The sequence below is a fragment of the Mycetomoellerius zeteki genome, unplaced genomic scaffold (assembly GCF_001594055.1).
Source record: "Mycetomoellerius zeteki isolate Tzet28-1 unplaced genomic scaffold, Tzet1.0 scaffold845, whole genome shotgun sequence".
Classification (NCBI taxonomy): domain Eukaryota; kingdom Metazoa; phylum Arthropoda; class Insecta; order Hymenoptera; family Formicidae; genus Mycetomoellerius; species Mycetomoellerius zeteki.
Window position 1 is genome coordinate 6,052 of NW_017257879.1, and position 20,411 is coordinate 26,462.

A 20,411-nucleotide genomic window follows, 5' to 3' on the forward strand; every position below is an offset into this window, starting at 1 on the left:
TCTATCTTCGCGCATTTTCAAGGCGTAAAAAGGTTGGACCTATGATGTCTTGTTCTTTTAACGGAAATTTACTTGATACTACGTGAAATTCGTGAATATCGTTTTCTGAATTTAAATATACAGTTCCGAGTGTTTGTTGTTTTTCTTCCGTAATGCCCTGTATTTCAATTTTATTATGGTATACTAATGTGTCACGATGTAAAGCATTTGCCTTTATTATATTTATATCGGCTCCCGTGTCTAACAAGAATCTATCTGTTGGGTTTCTGAGTTCGTTGAAGGGAATACAGACAACGTTTCGGGAGTTTGCTCCGATTGTGTAAGTTCGAACTTCGGTTCTATCAGATGAACTGGATTTGCGCGACTCGAGGACTGGCCTTGGCGTTGCGCACTTTTCGCTTGGCCTTGGTAGTTTAAATTTTGATTAAACTGAGTATTGTTTTGACGATAATAATTTGGTGGATTATTTGGATTATAATGATTATTATAATTTTGTTTATGCGTCTGATATTTATTAGCTTGAATATTGTTGTTGGATCCAGAATTGCTATCGAAATTTTGCACAGAATCATGTTTATCATTATTATTATATTGAAAATTATGATTTCTATTTCTATTTTGTGTATGAAAGGTCTTTTTCCTACATTCGTTTTCAGAATGACCTATCTTTTTGCAATAATTACACGTTATGTGACCTGATTGGTTAAACCTATTTTCTTTAAATCTTACCGCGTGATATTGTGACTTTTTAATAAATCTTACAGTTCCCTCTATTGCATCTTCCAAAGTATTAAATTTTTGCACTAAGAGATGTTGACTGACATTTCTATGGAGTCCGCCTATGAAATGATCTATTAATTTATTGGTTGCAAAAACTCTTATTCCTGTCCTTGTGTGCTACCCGATCAGGGTAATTGGAGATCGCAATAATCATATCAGAGTTTAATTTTCTAACTCTAGTAATATATTTTTCAATAGATTCATCTCTGTTCTGCCTAAGGTTGCTCATTTCTAATTCCCACTGTTCAAACGTTTTATAGTTGCCGAATTCTTTTATAAGTGCTTCACACAATTCCATAAGATTCGTTATTGTGTACACGGATCTAATTAATGCGGCATCGCCCGTTAATTTGGTTTGAAGGATCGCTCTAAAGAAAAATAATCTTTCTTCTGGCTCTATTAATTCTAAAACTCCTTTACAATCGGAAGTGAATTGATGGACTGGAATATTTTTACCGTTAAAAGGCAAGAGATTCAAACTATGGCGAGCAGAAAAATAGCTGTTAGCTGTCGAAGTTGAGGATCTTCGACTTTGTTGGTCTTCATTTATGTGAATATTTTTGACATGAGATTCTAACTGTGATGACGCTTGATCGTTCATGATTAACGATGAAAGTGTATGATTAGATTCGAAGCTATCTACCGAATTATTTTCATCCGAAGTATCTGACTTATAATGTACGCTAGGATTACGATAGTTCATAAAGACTTACAGTAGTAATACAATATACAGCATGGTTGACCGAAGATGTCTGCCGTTGATCGAAGGTTCGATGTCTGAGATGTCCAAAGTCCGATGACTGAGATGTCCAGGATGTGATGAATGAGATATTCAAGATTTGATAACCTTTTTACGTGTTGGCCGTCCACGGAGTCTTATCGTTGCCGTCGGCTCCGTCCAGAAGAAATTGTCACGTTCCGTCGGAGATGTTTATGCCGCTTCTTCGCTGGTTTCGTCCCGTTTGCGTACTATGGCTCCTTAACACTTTTCTTCAGATGGAGATCAGATGCAAGCTATTGCAGTATGTACTCCAGAGTTTTATCGTGTAGTATTCGAGCTGCAGGAACGATAACGTATCTGCTGCATTTACCAGTGAAAGAAAATTGCTGTCAGCCTTCAGTCTTCTACTTCTCAATGTCCTTACTGAATTGTGAGGTTTTCTCGATTCAGACTTCTTCCGACAATATGTCTCCTCGTTGATTGATCTTTACTTGAAAATTATTTCAAAGCAAAACTGTTTCAAGCCGTGATCTTCTCGACAGTTAGGTACCGCTGCCAATTGTTACGAGCAGGATGCGTCGCAATATGAAATAAAAGGTTCGACAACTGTCTTCTGACTCAACTTTATTCAACGATTATACAAGCTTACAGACTAGCGAGCAGAAGGCGGTGTTGTAAGTACGGCTTATGAAATTAGACTGACTTGAACGGAGCTAGAAGGATCCTCATGCCGCTCGTAGGGCACGTAGAAAAAAAATAAAAGCACTTTTATCATACAATCCGTGCGGTGGCTATCGATTGAGCGTACATAGAACCCGATCGGTTCAGTTATTGAGATTCGATAATCTCGATCCAGTGCAACTCGTCGGTTCGCGTAAAGGAGGCACGGTAGTGTCGCTGCGCTTAGCGCCGACACTAGTAACATAGGCGCTCTCTAGTAACATAGGCATTTCTCACACACTCAATCAATAATAGTCCTAGGAGTCTTATTTCCAACTAGACTATAATTCTCTAGTGAACATAAAATAAAGTTTATCTTATAATCAAATCTGAAAAAATAAAATAAATTAGAAAGCGTATCGATTCCGTGACATCCTGGCCCGCCTTGAAAGGCCAACTTTCAACTTAAAATTTAATGATTCATGAGGGTTAACTACTTAAGATTGCACTCTAAGTATGCTATATAATAATTAAATCGTTATTGATAAACTATAGGTTATTATAATTAAATTGTTACTGATAAACATATAGGTTATTATAATTGAACTCCTTAGGCCTTAGACTTCCTCATTGGTTCCACCATTCAATGGAAGCGCACACAGTTTTCTTATAGGCTTTTTATATAGTCCATGCGCTGTTTTGACAGTAGCCACTGGTCACACGATCGCTGCCCGGGTGAAGTTCAGTTATACGTCCCAAACTCCATTTACTGTGAGGGTTGGATTCGTCCATCAACAAGACCATCGTGCCTCCTGTTAGAGCGGTGGAATCATGGTACCATTTGGTACGTATTTGCAATTGATGCAAATATTCCCCTTGCCAACGCGACCAAAAGTGCTGACGAACTCGTTGCTGATGTTGCCAACGTGATAAAGTGTTAACCGGCAGGTTTAGCAAATTTCTTTGAACAGGCTCGGCTTGTGATTCTCCGAGCAAGAAGTGAGTTGGAGTTAGTGCAGTTAAATCGTCAGGATGAGAAGATAAAGGGACTAAAGGACAGGAATTTAAAACTGCTTCTATTTCGGTAAACAGTGTACTAAACTCTTCGTAAGCCAGTATGAGATCTTGGGTGACAGTATACAAATGCCTTTTCATTGCCTTTACGGCAGCTTCCCATAATCCACCGAAATTCGGAGATCTGGGGGGAATAAATTTCCAGTCAATGTTTTTTGAGGATAAGCGTATTTTAATTTCATCGGTTTGGTTTTCTATAAATTGATAGAGCTCCTTCAATTCTCTCGATGCTCCAACGAAGTTTGTAGCATTATCCGAGTATAAGGTAGTGCAAAGACCCCTTCTTGCAGTGAATCTTCGCAAGGCTGCTAAAAATGCTTCGGTTGTTAGATCCGTAACAGCTTCTAAATGCACTGCTTTAGTGTGAAAGCAGACGAACAATGCGATGTATCCCTTTGAAAGGTATTCTACCTCTTCTCCTTCCTTCTCGAATTTGGATAGGCCCAGCGTAATCGACGCCACTGATCGCGAATGGTCTCACTGTTCCTTGCAATCGATCTCTAGGTAGATCTGCCATGACGGCCTCTAGGGATTTAGGCTTAAGTCGAAAGCATTGTAGGCAATGCCTAGTGACCTTACGTGCTTCCTGTCTCCCTGCTAATGGCCAATATCGTAATCTAATAGATGCCAACAGTTGCTCTGGCCCGCAATGTAATAGTTTGTAGTGTTCTTCTCGAAGTATAAGAGTAGTTATATGGTGTTTCGAAGGTAATATATATGGATGTTTTTGATCTTTGCTGATCTCAGCATATCGTATTCTTCCTCCCACTCTGATCAATCCTTGTTCATCAAGGAACGGACGTAATGTAAGCAACTTGCTTTTGTGATGAATCTCTCTTCCGTTTCGCAAATCTCCCTTCCGTACACTTGACATTGTACTAACCTGATGATGACAATTGTAGCTTGCTGTAACTCTTCGACCGTTAAAGATCCCTTTCTTTTCATATTTCTCAGATTAGCTGCAAATCGCATGCAATAGGCAATGACTCCCCGGGAAAAAAAGTTTATATCTCATTATATATGATTATATATAATTTGGTAGATATAATTGTGTATGAATTTTGACCTGATCTAATCATATATAAATAGATGAAATTCTTTCTAATCATATATAAATAGATCGCAGCATGCCTGCTTCGTATCTAATTTTATATAATTATATATAATTATGTATTTTTAAATATAATTAGATCAAATTTTAAATGGGTTCATTTTTGTAATAATTATGGAAAATCATATTTTTTTTAATAAGAGGTTATTTATTTATAATAAAACTTTATTAAATTACATAAATTATTATATACGTATATCTTATAATATATAATACCAGCTATATAGTATAATACATATATGTTCAATTATATTTTTTCAAAATAAATAAAATATAAAGCAACCATTTTATATTAAAGTTAAAGAAATCATTTGAAATAAAACGTAAAATAAATCTTCTTTTTATATTAAACTCATAAAAGAATTTCTTTTGAAATTAATGAACATATAAGATATAATATTATAAATGAAGTTTTTGTAACTCGATCGCATAGAAATTAAATATAATAGAATCTTAATAAAATTGAAGAAAAAGAAATACGCAATTAAATTTAAAATTACATTTTAAAACTAAATATTAATGTTCTACTCAATTTTTGATTCTCTTTTTATTTCTCCAACTCTTTGTGTTACAGCTCGATGTAACTCTTTCTTTGTTTGTTTGGTCCAACCATGTTTAATCCCATATTCAATAGAAAAATCTGAAAATGTGTATATGTATGTTATATTATTAATATATTATATTGTATATGTATATATAATTTTTTTATTTTATGAACTTAGAAATCCATTACAAATATTTTTTACACCATAAAAATTATTATTTATTGTGATTAAAATTAATAAAATATAATAATATAAATATTTATTACTTACCAATTATTGCATTAATTGCAAAAGGATGTAAGCATGAGACTTTTATGTTTTGTCGTTCTTTTCCTTGTGCTCTAGGAGGTTGCCCGGAGAGAGTACTATTAATCAGTGCTTCTTTTTTAAACACTCCTATTAAAAGTCTCCTAACCATTTGCGATGATCTATGAGAATTCCCTAAAGCTGCATAATATATTGCATTTCTACAGTAAAAATTATTCTTCAAGTATACCATCTGTAATCAAATTCTTTGATATTTAATAATTTGCAGTGTAATATATTTTATATTTATTAATTTTTTAATTTATTAATATATTAATTTATTTAGATTTCTATTAAAAATATAAAATTAAAATAATATTTACAGAACAATAAAACAATTCTATTTAGAACATATAATATTTACCTTAGGCTCGAAGTCTTTTCCATATAACTGGGTATCTGTATTTTCAAATTCTTCTATTTCGATATCATTATTGTCCTCAAAATTTTCTATATTGTCAACATTTTGTATAGGATTTATGATGTCAGAGTGTGTATCTGACTTTTCATTATCAACATTTTGTTTAGGATTTATGATGTTAGAGTATGTATCTGAATTTTCTATATTATTCATTTCAAGATCGTTATTATCCTCTGATAGATTTAATTTATAGGAAACTTTATCGATCTTCTTTTCAACTATTACATAAATATACAATAAATAATTTATATGTATATATATACATATATATATTATACGTATATATATATACACACAATATATACATATATTTGTAGGTGATCATGTTTTGTATTCTATAGAACTATTGTATATTGATTTTTTTTCAACTTATACTGTTTACATTATTATAAAAATTTCAGCAAAGGAGTAAGTTATTGCTTCTTTGAAGAGAATATAACTCATGGAATTAAGAATATAATTTTCAGCAAATCAACTTACCAGATCTTTCTTTTAACTTTGTCCTAGCTTCAAAAAGCATTTTTTTTAATTCTTCCTTTGTCGGACTATGATCCTGCAAAAGTTGTATATAAATTATATTAACTTTCATTCCTAAATTGTTATTACAATAATATTCTGATTATAAAATGATTTTTAATTACCATTCTTTCATTATCTTGTAAAGTATTGTAATCATCATTCATTGTATTTGAACATTGACTCATTAAATTAATTGTGCTATTACTAGTATTATTATTGTTATTGCTAATATTATTATTGCTATTATTAGCATTATTATCCGATAAATCTAAATTAGGATATTCATTCAATACATCAAAAACTACAGCATTTGATGTCCTCTGTATTTTTCTTAAAATCTAAGATTTCAATTGATAATAATTTATAATAAATTACAATATAAACAATATATAAGGAACATATAAATATATATATACTTAATTGAAGTTATAATTTACCTCTTTAGTATTATTTTTGCTTTTATTAATATCTTTAGAAGACCTTTTAAGTACTTTTGATGGTTTATGTAAAGATATTTCGTTTCTTTTTCGAAAAGATATTTCTGTTTTATTCAATGCTTCACTTTTTTTTATTTTATCTTTTTTAGCTTTTTCTAATCTGAATATATCTAACTTTTTTTCCATGTAACATTTATTATCTGCAATCATTTTTTTAATTATTAGAAATTGCATAGAGCAATAAAATCACTTTCTAACCTATAAAATTTCTAACCTATAAAATATACTTATAAAAGTGTTGTGGAATATGTATAATTGAATCATTTATAGTGTATAACAATTTCTGTATAACAAAGTATTTATATAAGAATAATTTATTTTTACCTGAATGTTCTATAACTTTTCCAGTGTATTCTTTATTGTTATACATAAATATTACTTTATCACCTTTCTTAACACTTTCTTCGTCATAGATAACGTTCTCATTTTCCACTAAACAGTGGGAATTGTCAGTAGCACAATATAAGAGAAACATTTTCAACAGATTGCACAGAATATATTTAAAAAGTCGAGATAGTTTTCACGTTCCGTATCGGCCGTTATTGCTATGGCTTAAAAGGTCGTGCATGTGTCACATATCGCGCGCGGGCCACTCATATAGTGTTCCTATCGGTGCTCCTTTTCTTGCGCATTCGTAAACACTGGGACCGCTACAAGCAAGTATGATGTCAATTCTCCTTGGGGCTGTGATAACACACACACACACCATACACACGCGCACGGCCTAGGATCGTGCATATAATTATTGTATTATACTTTACAACACTTCGTGTGAAAAGATAAGACGCGGGCTGTCGCAGACCACACTGTATATGTGCAGAACATTCTGCATCGTGATTCTCGTTTATTTTATGGTCTGCATGTAATTTTTATATATATCACTGGTTCCCCCAGCAGTTACATTAAAACCAATAACGTTTTTTGCACATATTTTCTTGTTTTAAGAAAATGGCGAATGAAAATAATATTCCACGAAAAAGATATAAACTGTGGGAAGAAAATATACATGTCCCAGTATGTATGATAACTATTTTTATACTTTCTATATAATACTATATGTAAAAATCAACATTATAAAATATAATTAAATTGTGTTTTTATGTAAATAGATTCCTGTTAGAAATTGTCAACGATGGAATAAAAAAATTGCACTTTCAATTACTGACATGAATGAAAGTGATAATGGAAGTAATAATAAAGCGGAAAATAATTTTACACAATCTTCAAATTCAAGCCATGAGGATAATTTAAGTTCCAAAAGTTGTAGTAATATTTATATAGATAAGATATCTAATTGTGAAATTAAGAATTCTGATGATTTTATCTATGATGACGACGATATTGAGGAATTTAATAATACTAATTTGATAAATTATAATGCTATTAACCTACTACAGGAATCTTTATGTAATTATAATAGATTTTCTCTCTCTACAAATTTTAATGAAAGTACATGTTGCAATTTTTATAGCAGTAATAAGAATGTTTTATTTAATGGTAGTTCTCAAATCATTGATGAAACTGTTTATAACTTAATAAATCTTTATATCAAACATAGAATGACAAAGTCTAACTTACAAGATATGTTAATAGTCATAAATGATATGCTTCCCCAACCAAATTTGATGCCAAAAACTTTATATTCATTATTTTTTTATGTTAAAAATATTACTTCTCCATGTATTGTTATTAAACATTTTTATTGTAAAAAATGTATATTATATAAAGGTAGTATTATAGATACTTCAGAAGTGTGCAAATTATGTTTATTAAGTGAAAATTTATTTTTTTTTTTGAGATTGATATAATGGAACAAATTAAGTGTCTTTTTGAGTATAAGAACTTAGCTAGTATGTTAAAGACGTTTAAAAAAAAATGACTTAAATAGCGAATCTGAAATTTTTTCTGATATAACAGATGGATCCGAATACAAAAGGATTAATGTCCGACAAAATAGAGGAGAATATGATCTCACACTAATGTTAAATACCGATGGTTTATCTTTAACAAAAAGTTCCAAAAGTAATTGTTGGTCTATAATGTTTCAAATTATGGAATTACCTCCACATTTAAGAGAACAGTTTATCATTATAGGTGGATTATGGTACGATAATAAAAAACCGGTAATGAATACCTTTTTGCATCCTTTTTGTTTGAAATTACATAAATGTTTCAAAGATGGAATAAATTGGTTTCATCCTGAAACAAAAGTTGTTTATAATACGAAAATTGTTGTACCATTAATAATAGCTGATGCGCCTGCAAGAGCACAAATATTAAATACATGCAATTTCAACGGGGAGTATGGTTGCAATATCTGTGAAATTAAAACACAAAAATGCTTAAGAATTGAAGGCAAAAAAACTGTTCATATCTATCCTTTTGTTGAAAATGGCTTAATTATACATTGAGAACTAATGAAAGAATGATTCAACAAAGCTATCTAGCATTTAAAGATCAAAGTATTGATAATGTTAAAGGTATAAAAGGACCAACTATTATTTCAACACTTCCGTTTTTAAATCTAGGAACTTGTGTAATTCCAGAATATATGCATTCTGTATTACTTGGTACTGTGAAACAGTTTTTAAATACATGGTTACAAAAAGATGGAGCTTGGAATATAAAGAAATATTTAAATGAAATGGATAATTATTTACTACAAATTAAACCTCCAGATACATTTAGTCGATTACCAAGAAGTCTTAATTTAATTCATTTTTATAAAGCTTCAGAATATTATAATTGGCTTCTATATTATTCCATTCCTACTTTAAAAAATTATTTGCCTACACAGTATTTTCAACATTGGTTTTTGATTGTTATGTCTATATTTACTTTACTAAAACGCGATATAAAATTATTAGATATTGAGGATGCAGAATGTATGTTAAAAATATTTGTGAAACAAATTCCAGATCTTTATAATGATAGACAGCTTACATATAATGTGCATCAGTTATTGCATCTTGGTATTTGTGTTAAACGTTGGGGTCCTTTATGGGCTACTTTTGCTTTTCCATTCGAAGATTATAATGGAAGAATAGCGAGTTTATCACATGCATCCAAAAATATAGGTCAAGAAATTATTAATAATTTATCTATACTTTACGGATTGACTATTTTAAAAAATAAAATTACTCTTATTCATAAGAAGAAAACAGTATTCGCTGATTGTTTGAATACAAATATTTCAGATTCGCTATTGACAGAGCAGGATAAAAACTTCTTACATCAAAATTTGATTAGGGATTATCTAATTTATGGAAGAGCAATCATAAAAGACAAGACGTTTACTTCTGAAATTTATTGCAGAAATAATAAAACTAATAGTTATACGGTACAATTAATAAGCAATTCTTCTGATTCTGTAATATAAGATTTTTTGTAAGAGTAGCTAATAACATAATGTACATTGTTTTTCGGAAGTTCGAAATTATTCATATTAAAATATTTTACCATCAAGCATTACGAAAGCAAGTAAAGCATATATTGCCTATAGAAATAAATAATATAAATCAATATATTTTATTAAATTTAATGAACATCAAAAGTATTAATAAAGTTATAAAAGTAGGTGATTATATTTGTAATACGCCAAATTTATTAAATAAAGTTACGTGAATGATGAATTGTGAAGTTATAAATATTTTGATATAACTGCATCTTATTAGATATAACTTTTTTTGTCACGAAAAATTTGAAGATAATTTTGCATAATTTGATATGGAGTTATTAATATTTTGATATAATTATATGTAATTTATAATACACAAAGATCTTATTATATATAATTAAATGTAATTATATGTGATACGATATAATTATATACAAATAGATATAAACTTTTTTTCCCGGGTTGTTTACAGTCACTTGAAAATTGTGTCTCAGCGAAAAAATGGAATTAACTCGTGAAAATTTTCGTGCAATGATTTATTACGACTTTTGACGTGGATTATCAAGACAGGAGTGCATCGATCAACTTACTTCCACTTTTGGCGATAAAGCCCCATCCTTTGCCACTGTGAAACGCTGGTATAACGAATTTAATCGTGGTCGCCGTTCGCTCACCGACGAAAGTCGTGAAGGTCGTCCAAAATCAGTTGTTGTGTCAGAAAACATTGATGCTGTGCAAAAACTAATAATGCAAGATCGTCATGTGACATACTGTGAGATTGAGACAACCTTAGGCATTAGTTCCACCAGCATATATAAAATATTGCATGATTATTTAGCCGTGAAAAAGGTTTGTTCTCGTTGGGTCCCACATAATCTCAAAAAGATGCTCGTGTCGATTGGTGCAAACAAGTGGTTCGAACGCATGCAAAAGTGTATAGATCATAAAGGAGAATATTTTGAAAAACAATAAAGTCATTTTCAATGACAAATTACTGTTTTTTTTATTAGGCTCAAAATATAAATAGTGCCCCTCGTATTAATGTATTCTAAAGGAATATCATCTATTATAATACTCTCTTCATCGTCAACAGTGTCGAAAGTCTCATCTTGTGTCATACATAATTTTTTTGAGGATGATGACATCGTTAAAATACTAATATTACTTATCGCAATACAGTTTGCTTGAGTAGATGATTTAACTTCGTTATGATGAAGTAATCGTTTGTATGCTGATGAAAATTGTACGTAAGTAGGATTATTGTTGTATCCACCCATGGATCGTATACATGAGAAGAAAATTTCTAAGTGATCCTGTGATAATTTATATGAAAGTATGTATTGTAAATAATCAGTCTCTACGTATTCATAAAACATATTTTTTAAATTAATCATATTTATAAATCCAAGGAATCCAGTTTTGGCTTTTGTGCTTGTTATTAAAGGTCCATGTTTTGTTAGTTTGATATTAGAAAAGTAATGAATGGCTTCTGTAAAAAATTCGAAAATGTTAGCAACGGTACTTTTATTTAAAGGTTTCTTAAAATGATTAGCAAATGTATTCCTTGTATTTAAACAGTCAAAAACATTATTACACATTCTGCAAAATTTTATAGTTGCAGCGCAATTTAAAAAGTCTGGATGTTTATCATCTTGCAGTTGTTCTAAAGCTACCGCACAACTTTCGCTGAGTGTTTGAGCAGCCAATTTGACATTCATTTTATTTTTCCTCCACTGTAAATGTTTATTGTTAAGTTTATTTGCAAGATGAAAATGGCCTGCTTCTTGCAAATGAATTAAATTTTCAATAAATTGAAAATTTATTTCATTATCATTTGCATCGTACAATAAACGCTTTGATGCAAATGTATTTCTTATTAATTTCAGCATATGTGCCGCATCTAGAAATATAAAAATGTTGTGTTTTCCTATTGGATGTTTGATGAACGCTTTATTATTAAGGACAACTGCTCCTAACTCTTTACACATAGAAATGTTCGCAGGAAGTCCATCAAAAGTAAGTGCAATAATTTCTATACCGGATGGTGCTATAAATTCCAACACCTTTCTCGTAATTTCGGATCATTCCTTGGATGTTAATCCAGCCACTAAAAAATAAGCTACAGGTATTTTCCACCGCTCGTTGATACATGTTATGAGGAAAACTAAAGCTTATTTTGCCAAAGGTAAATCTTCTGGATCTGATATTACGAGTCCATGATCAACGTATCCAACAAATCGTTTTTCAACGTTACTCCATTGGATTTGCTGTCTAATGGCCATCTCGTCCATTGTTAGAGTAGCGTATAATTTTTTGTCGCCAGTAGCTTTACATTTTTGTTTTAATATTTCTAAAGCTTCTAAGATAAACCCGGGTGACCCCCTAGTATTACTATACCAACCTCTAATTGTTGACGGATCCGGTAATTTATTTTCGAACACTTTACGAATATAATTATATGCTTTCGGACTGTAAAAATTCACAGTTAGAGCAAATGCTCGTAATTCAATTGGATACTTTCCTTTCACTTTGCAATTTGTTTTATAATGCTACGCTCATCTGCAACAGCCTATTGTAAAATTTATAAACATGATCTTGATACATATACCATATACATATATCATATACATATATCAATATAATAGTCATAGATGACTACATTGTTGCTGCCTTGTTGCTGCTAATCTGTATTATTATACCTTTATAATATCAGAGGGAGTCGGTGAAAGGAATCCTTTTGTACGTAGTTCATTCAATAAAGCTTCTAAGCTTTTAATTTTCCTCTTTTGGCGATGTATTTGTACCCTTAATCGGTTAATAACTGCGTTTTTCTTTTCACATATTCTTTTTAATATATTCATAGATTTGAGTAATGTTGTTGGTGACACAGTTCTCACTTTTTCTATATTTATGTCACCTGCATAACACATACGTTTTGCTGAAACAGTTTCATTATTTGTCTCTTCACGTTGTCTAACATCACGTCTCATTATTTGTCTCTTCACGTTGTCCCTTTGTACAAGTGGCATATTTGGTGGTGTATTTTCATCAGCCATACTAAAAACATAACAATTTTAATATACAAACACATAATGAAATAATATATTACAAGATTCAAACACGTACACATTTACACACATACAAAATATTTGTACCAGTACCTTGCTGTCAGTATATTGAGAAATATTGTCGGTATAGAGTTTTTTTTCAATCGACCATATAATAAGCCTGCTTTTTCAATGCAATCTGTTGTAAAGTGCAGGCTACATATTTTACTATATTTTTTTATTTTTGTCACATATTCTTCGCTATGACCAGCAGCAAGAAGTGCCTCGATCCATTGTTTTTAAGCACAGAGTTCGATGGAATTCTACTCAATACCAGTCACATTAATAGATTAACATTGATTTTACAGTCTAACATTGATATATGAAGAACAATTTAATATCTCATAATGTTTAACAACTTTACTTTCAAATACAAATAAAGTAAATAACTTACCTAAAAAATTGTAACCGATTCTCATATAGTATATATATATATTTTTTCTTGTTTCCCTTTTTTATAAGTTGATAAATTGCACCCGTGTACGCAACAATATTTAACCATTGTAATAAAATATTAATTTCTTTCCTTTCCTCGATTGAACTGGTAAACTTAAGATTTATACTATACGTAAGTTATCGATGTATCATTGAAGTACCAGGATTCGCTGTTTTACCATCGAAATGTGACTTCGTGTTTCGGATTTTTGCCATTTAGCCCCCGGGGGCACGCGTGATGTTCATTACAGCGTAAAAAGTCAACTAGCAGTCCATGGTTATATAGTCAAAGATATGGACATACAAATTTGTCCATATTTATAAAGCTGCGATCCATTTGACGCTACAAACGTTTCGAAGCGTTTGAGCAACCAATCAGAACAAAGAATTTTACGAATTGACTAATCAAAGATTGCTTCGAAGCGTTTGTAACGTCAAGTGGACCGCAACCTTAGGGATATTCCTAGAGCATCCATAAATGTGTATCCTATGGACATCTTACAAAGATGTCCATGGACATCCCGACCAGAAATGGACATGAAACGGATAACCATTGGAGATCCTGTGCTGTCTGGGTAAACTGTTGGTAAGCGTCACTTAGATGCGTATCAACACTTTACAGTTCCCAAAATCTTACCCACATTGAATTTTTTGCATCGATGGCTTTGCGTTTTGGCTTTGCGGAGCTCAAATTGGACTGGCCTGATCTATGGTTTTGTTTATTCATATATCCATGGGTGCTTTCCATTTATAGGCACTTGTGTCAACTTGTGTCGACTTATGTCAGCTGAAGTTAGTAACCTCAAATACGATAAATGGAAAGCTTTCTTATGCGCAAAAGTCGATGCGCACAATTATATGTCTCATATGTAGTACGTCGCATATTAAGTAACGATTAATATTTTGGGGCAGAGCGACGCTTTTTCTTGTCAAACCTTGATTTTTATATAAAAACGCATCGATTGAGTGTATTTTTATCAATATTTGAGGTGATTGGGATATTATATATCTTTATCTAATATAAATGTAGAAAGATATATTGATTTGTAATTTTACTTATATATATTCTCTTGTATGTCTATGTTACGTCCGAACTCCGGTCGTGTGTGCGGATAGATTTAGAGAAAGAAGTAATAAGGTTGGAGCAAGGAAGTTAGAGCAGACGCTGTGTCTCGCATGCATCCGCGGGAAGGGGACAGAGCGAGTCGAACGCACCTTTTATAGCTCTGGAATATGGGTCAACGTCCTGAAGGGACGCTATAACACCTGTTTCCAACGGGCAGTGCAAACGTCAGTCCGAATTTTGAGTCAAAAAACTTAATCCTTGTAACTCGGGACCGGACCACATGCGATCTCTGTCGGGCAGTGGGAGTAGGCACGAGGTCTTACGATTCTAAAATAAATGGAGATTGAAATCCGTCATTTTACAAATACTCTATTTTATTGTTAACACTAAATCTTACAAAAGTATAGCCAAACATTATTTTTAATTGGATCTAAGGTTAAAATTTAAGTCTATCTCTATAAAATAGTACTAAACAAAATCTCATTACAATTTAACGTTCATATCTCTCGCGAAAGATATTAATTGGATACGATCGACTTATCTTACAAACTCTATTAATAATTACACTTATTAATAAAAAAATATATACATATGTATGTATGCGTGCATGTGTGTCCTCGGAAATTTGAAATATCATAGTGGTCGTGACTAGGTCTATGAGTTAGTTGTGTGAGTGTGTATAAGAGAGGCGATACAGGAATTAAGATATAACGAAGTACAACGGAGGAAGGGGGGAAAAGGTTGTGAAAGAATCTCACAGGGACGAGATAAGGAACGGGCGATCGGGGAAGAATTACAGGGATTGTTGCATGGGGTGGCTGTCCAGCTATGGCATTTCTGATTTCATTAGGATCAAAATAATCAGGACCGATTATATAGGCATTTGGTGGGAGAGGTTGTGTTGTACGCGGGAATTTGGCGATTAAGAATTCGAATGAATCCTCGGGATGGATAAAAAAATGGTAACGCGGAGGTGGAGGTGGAAACTCTTCTATGAATTCCACACTCGAGGTCGAAAGGGATGGTGATGGCGGTCGTGGTGAAGGAGGGATGGATTGGTTAGAGGAATCAGAAGTTGGGGGTGAGGAGTCAGGGAAGATTCGCTCGGTTAGAGCGTTCGAAAATGAGGGTGATGGAGATCGAGGGGGAGGTGAAGGAGAAAGAGGAGATATCGCCTCTATTCCTTTTTGACTGGGTTGAGCCGGCGGAGCCGGTGGTGGTGGGGGAGCTAAAGCGTCCTTGGCAGGGTTGCTTTGGTCCCGTAGGTTTTCGCGGTATTCCTAGTACGCCTGGTCCAGGAGTTTCCGCGCTTCAAAATAGGCCCGGCTTTTACGCCAACCCTTGTATGGCCGATTGGTTAAGCGTGGCACTATGGTTAGCTCGAGTTAGATTTCGCTGTGAATACATATATATATATATGTGTAACTTGAACTTACTGCTACTCAGTTTTTATTAGTGTCGAAGGATGGCCGTCGGAGGTTAGCTTCAGTGGTTTCCTGATGGTTGGATGTCCTGTGGACCCACGTGACTTGGAGACACCAAGATGATTTGACCGTGTCGCGGATCACAATTACAATTTAATCGCGGACCGGCAGAGTGTCTTACTTGTAAGACTGGTAAGATCGGAAACCGACAGAGCTTCGTTCGAGTCTAAATTCTTTCTGACTGCTGCTCGCGAAGGGCCTCCTTTTATATTCTCGAGTTAGTGGTCCCGCGTGCAGGCCTCGCGTATGTTACTGGTAATGTAGGATTAGGATTAAGAGTATTGGTTGTGAAACGGTTGTGAAATGGGATACGGGGATATGTGTCTAAAATAACATTCGTCATCGACCAGTTGCCGGATGTTCGATAGCTCAGAGCCACATGTGTCACTTATTATTGACAACCGCCGTTTCGGTTTATAATCCTTAATCTATTTACTTCTTCTGTTCCTCGGGATAAAGTTCTTCTATTCGACACGTGGTTTGAATTTTTAATTCAATGACTCCATCCCGAGTGGATTACTAGTCCAAAAGGCGAGCGTTAATTGGCTCGTCACCATCGTAACTCCCTTAGTAGAAACAGATGGTCTACCGATAATAATCTTTATGGTGATGACGAAAATTCTAATCGAAGAAAAGAACTGTGGAGTCTGGACGTAACATCTATAATTAAAATAGTTTTGCAAAATGAATAGGTCATATTTATGAATGTAATTTGTTTAGCAAAAGGTTTCGATAGTGAAAGGTAAACGAAATATAATTTTCCTGTAATCACAAATAAAAACAGGTCTTTATTTAATGTATTCGATTTTAATCGGGGACAAAGAAAACATTAGAGAAAACTGATGATTTTATATTTTCTTGCTATTATCCGATGGTCAAATCCATATATTACTGAGTAAGAAAGATGTTCGAAAGAGCAGGATAGTAAATATCCCAATAATCCTAATGTAGATAAAAATCTTTAACCTAATGAATACAAATAAGCTTAATACGAAGTATAAGGAGTAAGAATAACATAGGTGTTATTAAATTATAAATGAGTATGAAAACTATAAGTATTATTACAATATTAATGGAATACTAATAGTGGAAATTACAAACAAGTTACCTAGTATCTTTAATATCCAGCTCTTCTAAAAGAGGCGCTCGAATACAAATGCGAAGAATGAGTCAGTTCTATTAATTTAAGCGCTCAATCAGGATATTAGAATGAAAGCTATGATCAAACGCATGAAATTTGGAAACATATAAAATGATATCTTAATTAGCTAGAAATAATACGTAAGTAATAAATCCTGTTAATAAAATTGAATATAAAGCAGATGTAAATGTTATAAGCACACGAATTAAAGGCGAGTACATACGCACACATCCTCCAAGGTGAATACGAGTTACAATTGAAACGTACTTCTCGTTTAATTCTATCATTAGTGAGAAAACACGCAAGCTTTCAACGCATTATTTGATAGCGACTTATAATTATCCGGTCGAGTAAGAGAGACTTAACAAATGATGATTCCGGACAATAATGTTTCGGTTTTAGTTAGGAGGTTAAAATCCGTGTTATAGTTTGAACAATCTAGATTTTGAGGCTAAACGATCAGCTCGTAGGTATACTGAATCGAAGCTTGCGGAACCTTCCCACTTCCCGCACAAAGACGGTAGTTTTGTTACAGGCTGGATTGCAAGTTATATTTTACCTTATATTGAGGAAGAATCCTCTTAGACAGATACTACTCACAGAATTGGCGGATACAATTAACCTTTCTGTTTAGCGGTATGATTCCCAAAATGAGCTTTCGAAGGCGGTTGTACCCAGCGATAAATAAAAGGATGAAAGCTCTGCGGTTCGTGTGTCTGAGGCGTCCACTGCGGCTGACCCGGAATTCCCCGAGAGAGAGAGAGAGAGAGAGACTTAGTGAGTGGTCGGCCTACCCCACGTTGGTAGGGATCTCTCGGGGATGAAAACTATACTCATCGGGTCTCCTAGGCGACTTCCGCTCTGAGAAGTCATATACCTTTGTAAAGGCGGCTTGTTTAAAAAGCCATATACCCATGCGATCAAAATGACGCAACAATCACCAAGGCGATTGTTGTTACCTGAGATTTAGCGGTTAGCCCCTTCAGCGAACTTTAGCGGTTTGCCCCTTTGGCGAATTGTAAATGACCTTCCTCTCCGAGTCAGTACCCACAGCCAAGTCTTCTGGGAAAAGGCCACCCTTCTGCGATCGGGTTCGGGATTACGCAATCCTCTTGCGTATTAGCCAACGTTCTTTCCGCTTGAATATATTGCGTTGAAGAGAGAGGTCCTTCCGCTTGGAAACTCTTGTAGAAGAGAAGAGACAGGTTTTCCATTTGAGATCTCGTGTAGAGGCGACAGGTTTTCCGTTTGAGATCTCGTGTAGAGGCGACAGGTTTTCCGTTTGAGATCTCGTGTGAAAATCAGTTAGTACTTCGCGAGCAACCGACAGACGAACGAACGAACGACAGAGAGAGTGGTGGGGGAGAATATGGCGCTCTAGCGGAAAACCGACCCGCCACCACTCTACGCACCGCGCCACCTACGAGCTGATAGCGATTGCCATTTTAGCGCGCGAGGTTCTCCCAAGTCCCGCGCGCGGGAGCTCTGATTCAAACAGCCTACTCGCAACATAATTTAATAATAAATAAATTTTTCAATAGATGAATGAAGATAATTTACTTGCAATAAATTTATTGGAAAATAACAGTACCAGCAATGATGATGATATAGATAGCAGTACTAGTTCATCAAATTCTAGTTTATCAGATGATAGTATAGAGTATAATCCATTTTTGGAAAACGATATTTATGAAGAAGATTTGCTGTTTCCTCTTCTTCAACTTTTAAATAATGGTCGTAGGCGACAACATGTTGAAGATTTTCTTCATGTAGTACATGCAAAAAGTAATGAAGAATTTAGAGAGGATTTTAGATTAACTCGTCCAATTGTGTATCAGTTAGTAGGTGATTATTATATTATTAATTATAATATTAATTTTATAATAGATATATTTGTGATGAAGTAATGTCAAATTAATTACATACATATATTCTTTATAGAATCTTTAGAAATAAGTGGATTTATACCATTACATGGATTTGGGAAAGAAAACAAATCTGCAGAGTTGTGTTTATTGATGTCTCTTTGGTTCCTCAATAATAAAGAACCACATCGAACACTATCCAATCTTTTTGACATATCAATATCATCTGTATTTCGCATTATACGTCGAGTTATTAATTGGCTAGTTACCTTAGTGCCTGAAGTTATTGTATGGCCTGAAGGAAATAATATAACTAAAGTATCTCGCAAATTTGAAGAAATAGCAGATATCCGTAACTGTGTTGGAGCCATAGATGGCTCTCATATTTTTATTAATAAACCTGAAGAAAATGGTAAGGAATATTTTAATAGGAAGCAGTGTTACTCAATTCTTTTACAAGCTGTTACCGATAGTAAGATGAAATTTACTAATATATATTGTGGCGATCCAGGCTCTTTTCATGATGTCCGTATGTTGAGAAGATCTGAGCTATTTCAAGTTGCTGAACAGGAAAGAGAAAACATTTTTCCAAATAATACGTTTTTATTAAGAGATAAAGGTTATAATGGAATAGCAAAAAAATGGATTGTCTCTCCTTTTAAAGATAATGGTAATCTTACGATAGAACATGTAGAATTTAATAGAAAAATTTCAGCAACTCGAGTAGTAGTTGAAAGAGCTTTCGGTATTTTAAAAGGCCGATTTCGACAATTACAAAAATTACCGTTATATGATACCCATTTTATGACTTGGATTATAATAGCATGTTGTGTACTTCATAATATATGCATAAATAATGGAGATGACGGTGACGATTTTTATATTGAAGAAGATATAGAACAAAATGAGTTAAACTGTAACGAACAAAGAGACGAAAATGTAAATGCAGGAAACCTGGATCGTCGAACATTATTGTTTCGAGAAATGTATCCTTGTAATAATTAATCATGTAATATAATATGAAATTTCTGACCTATAACTTGCACAAGAAAATATATAACTTGCACAAGAAAAAATGTCAAAATTGGTCAAAGGTACACCACCTTCCCCTACCACTATTTTAGTTACTGTAACATTGAGAATAACTCAATCGGCGTCGAAACGTTTGTTTTGAAAATTATTTTTATTTTTATTTTTTAAATTAACATTCTTTATTACATAACTGACTCTCATACAAACTTAAAAAGAACAATTCCTAATGACTATTAACAGCGAACATGTA

General features: G+C 33.1%; 1 protein-coding gene across 1 annotated transcript; it reads left to right on the plus strand.

Annotated features, from left to right (window-relative positions):
* Nucleotides 1-18,805: 18,805 nt before the first annotated feature.
* Nucleotides 18,806-19,541, plus strand: LOC108730091 (uncharacterized; the record flags this gene model as incomplete). Its single annotated transcript, XM_018459580.1, has 2 exons — nucleotides 18,806-19,109; nucleotides 19,206-19,541. Coding segments are annotated over exons 1-2 (640 nt in total), but the record flags the coding sequence as incomplete, so codon positions are not given.
* Between the last annotated feature and the right edge of the window lie 870 nt (nucleotides 19,542-20,411).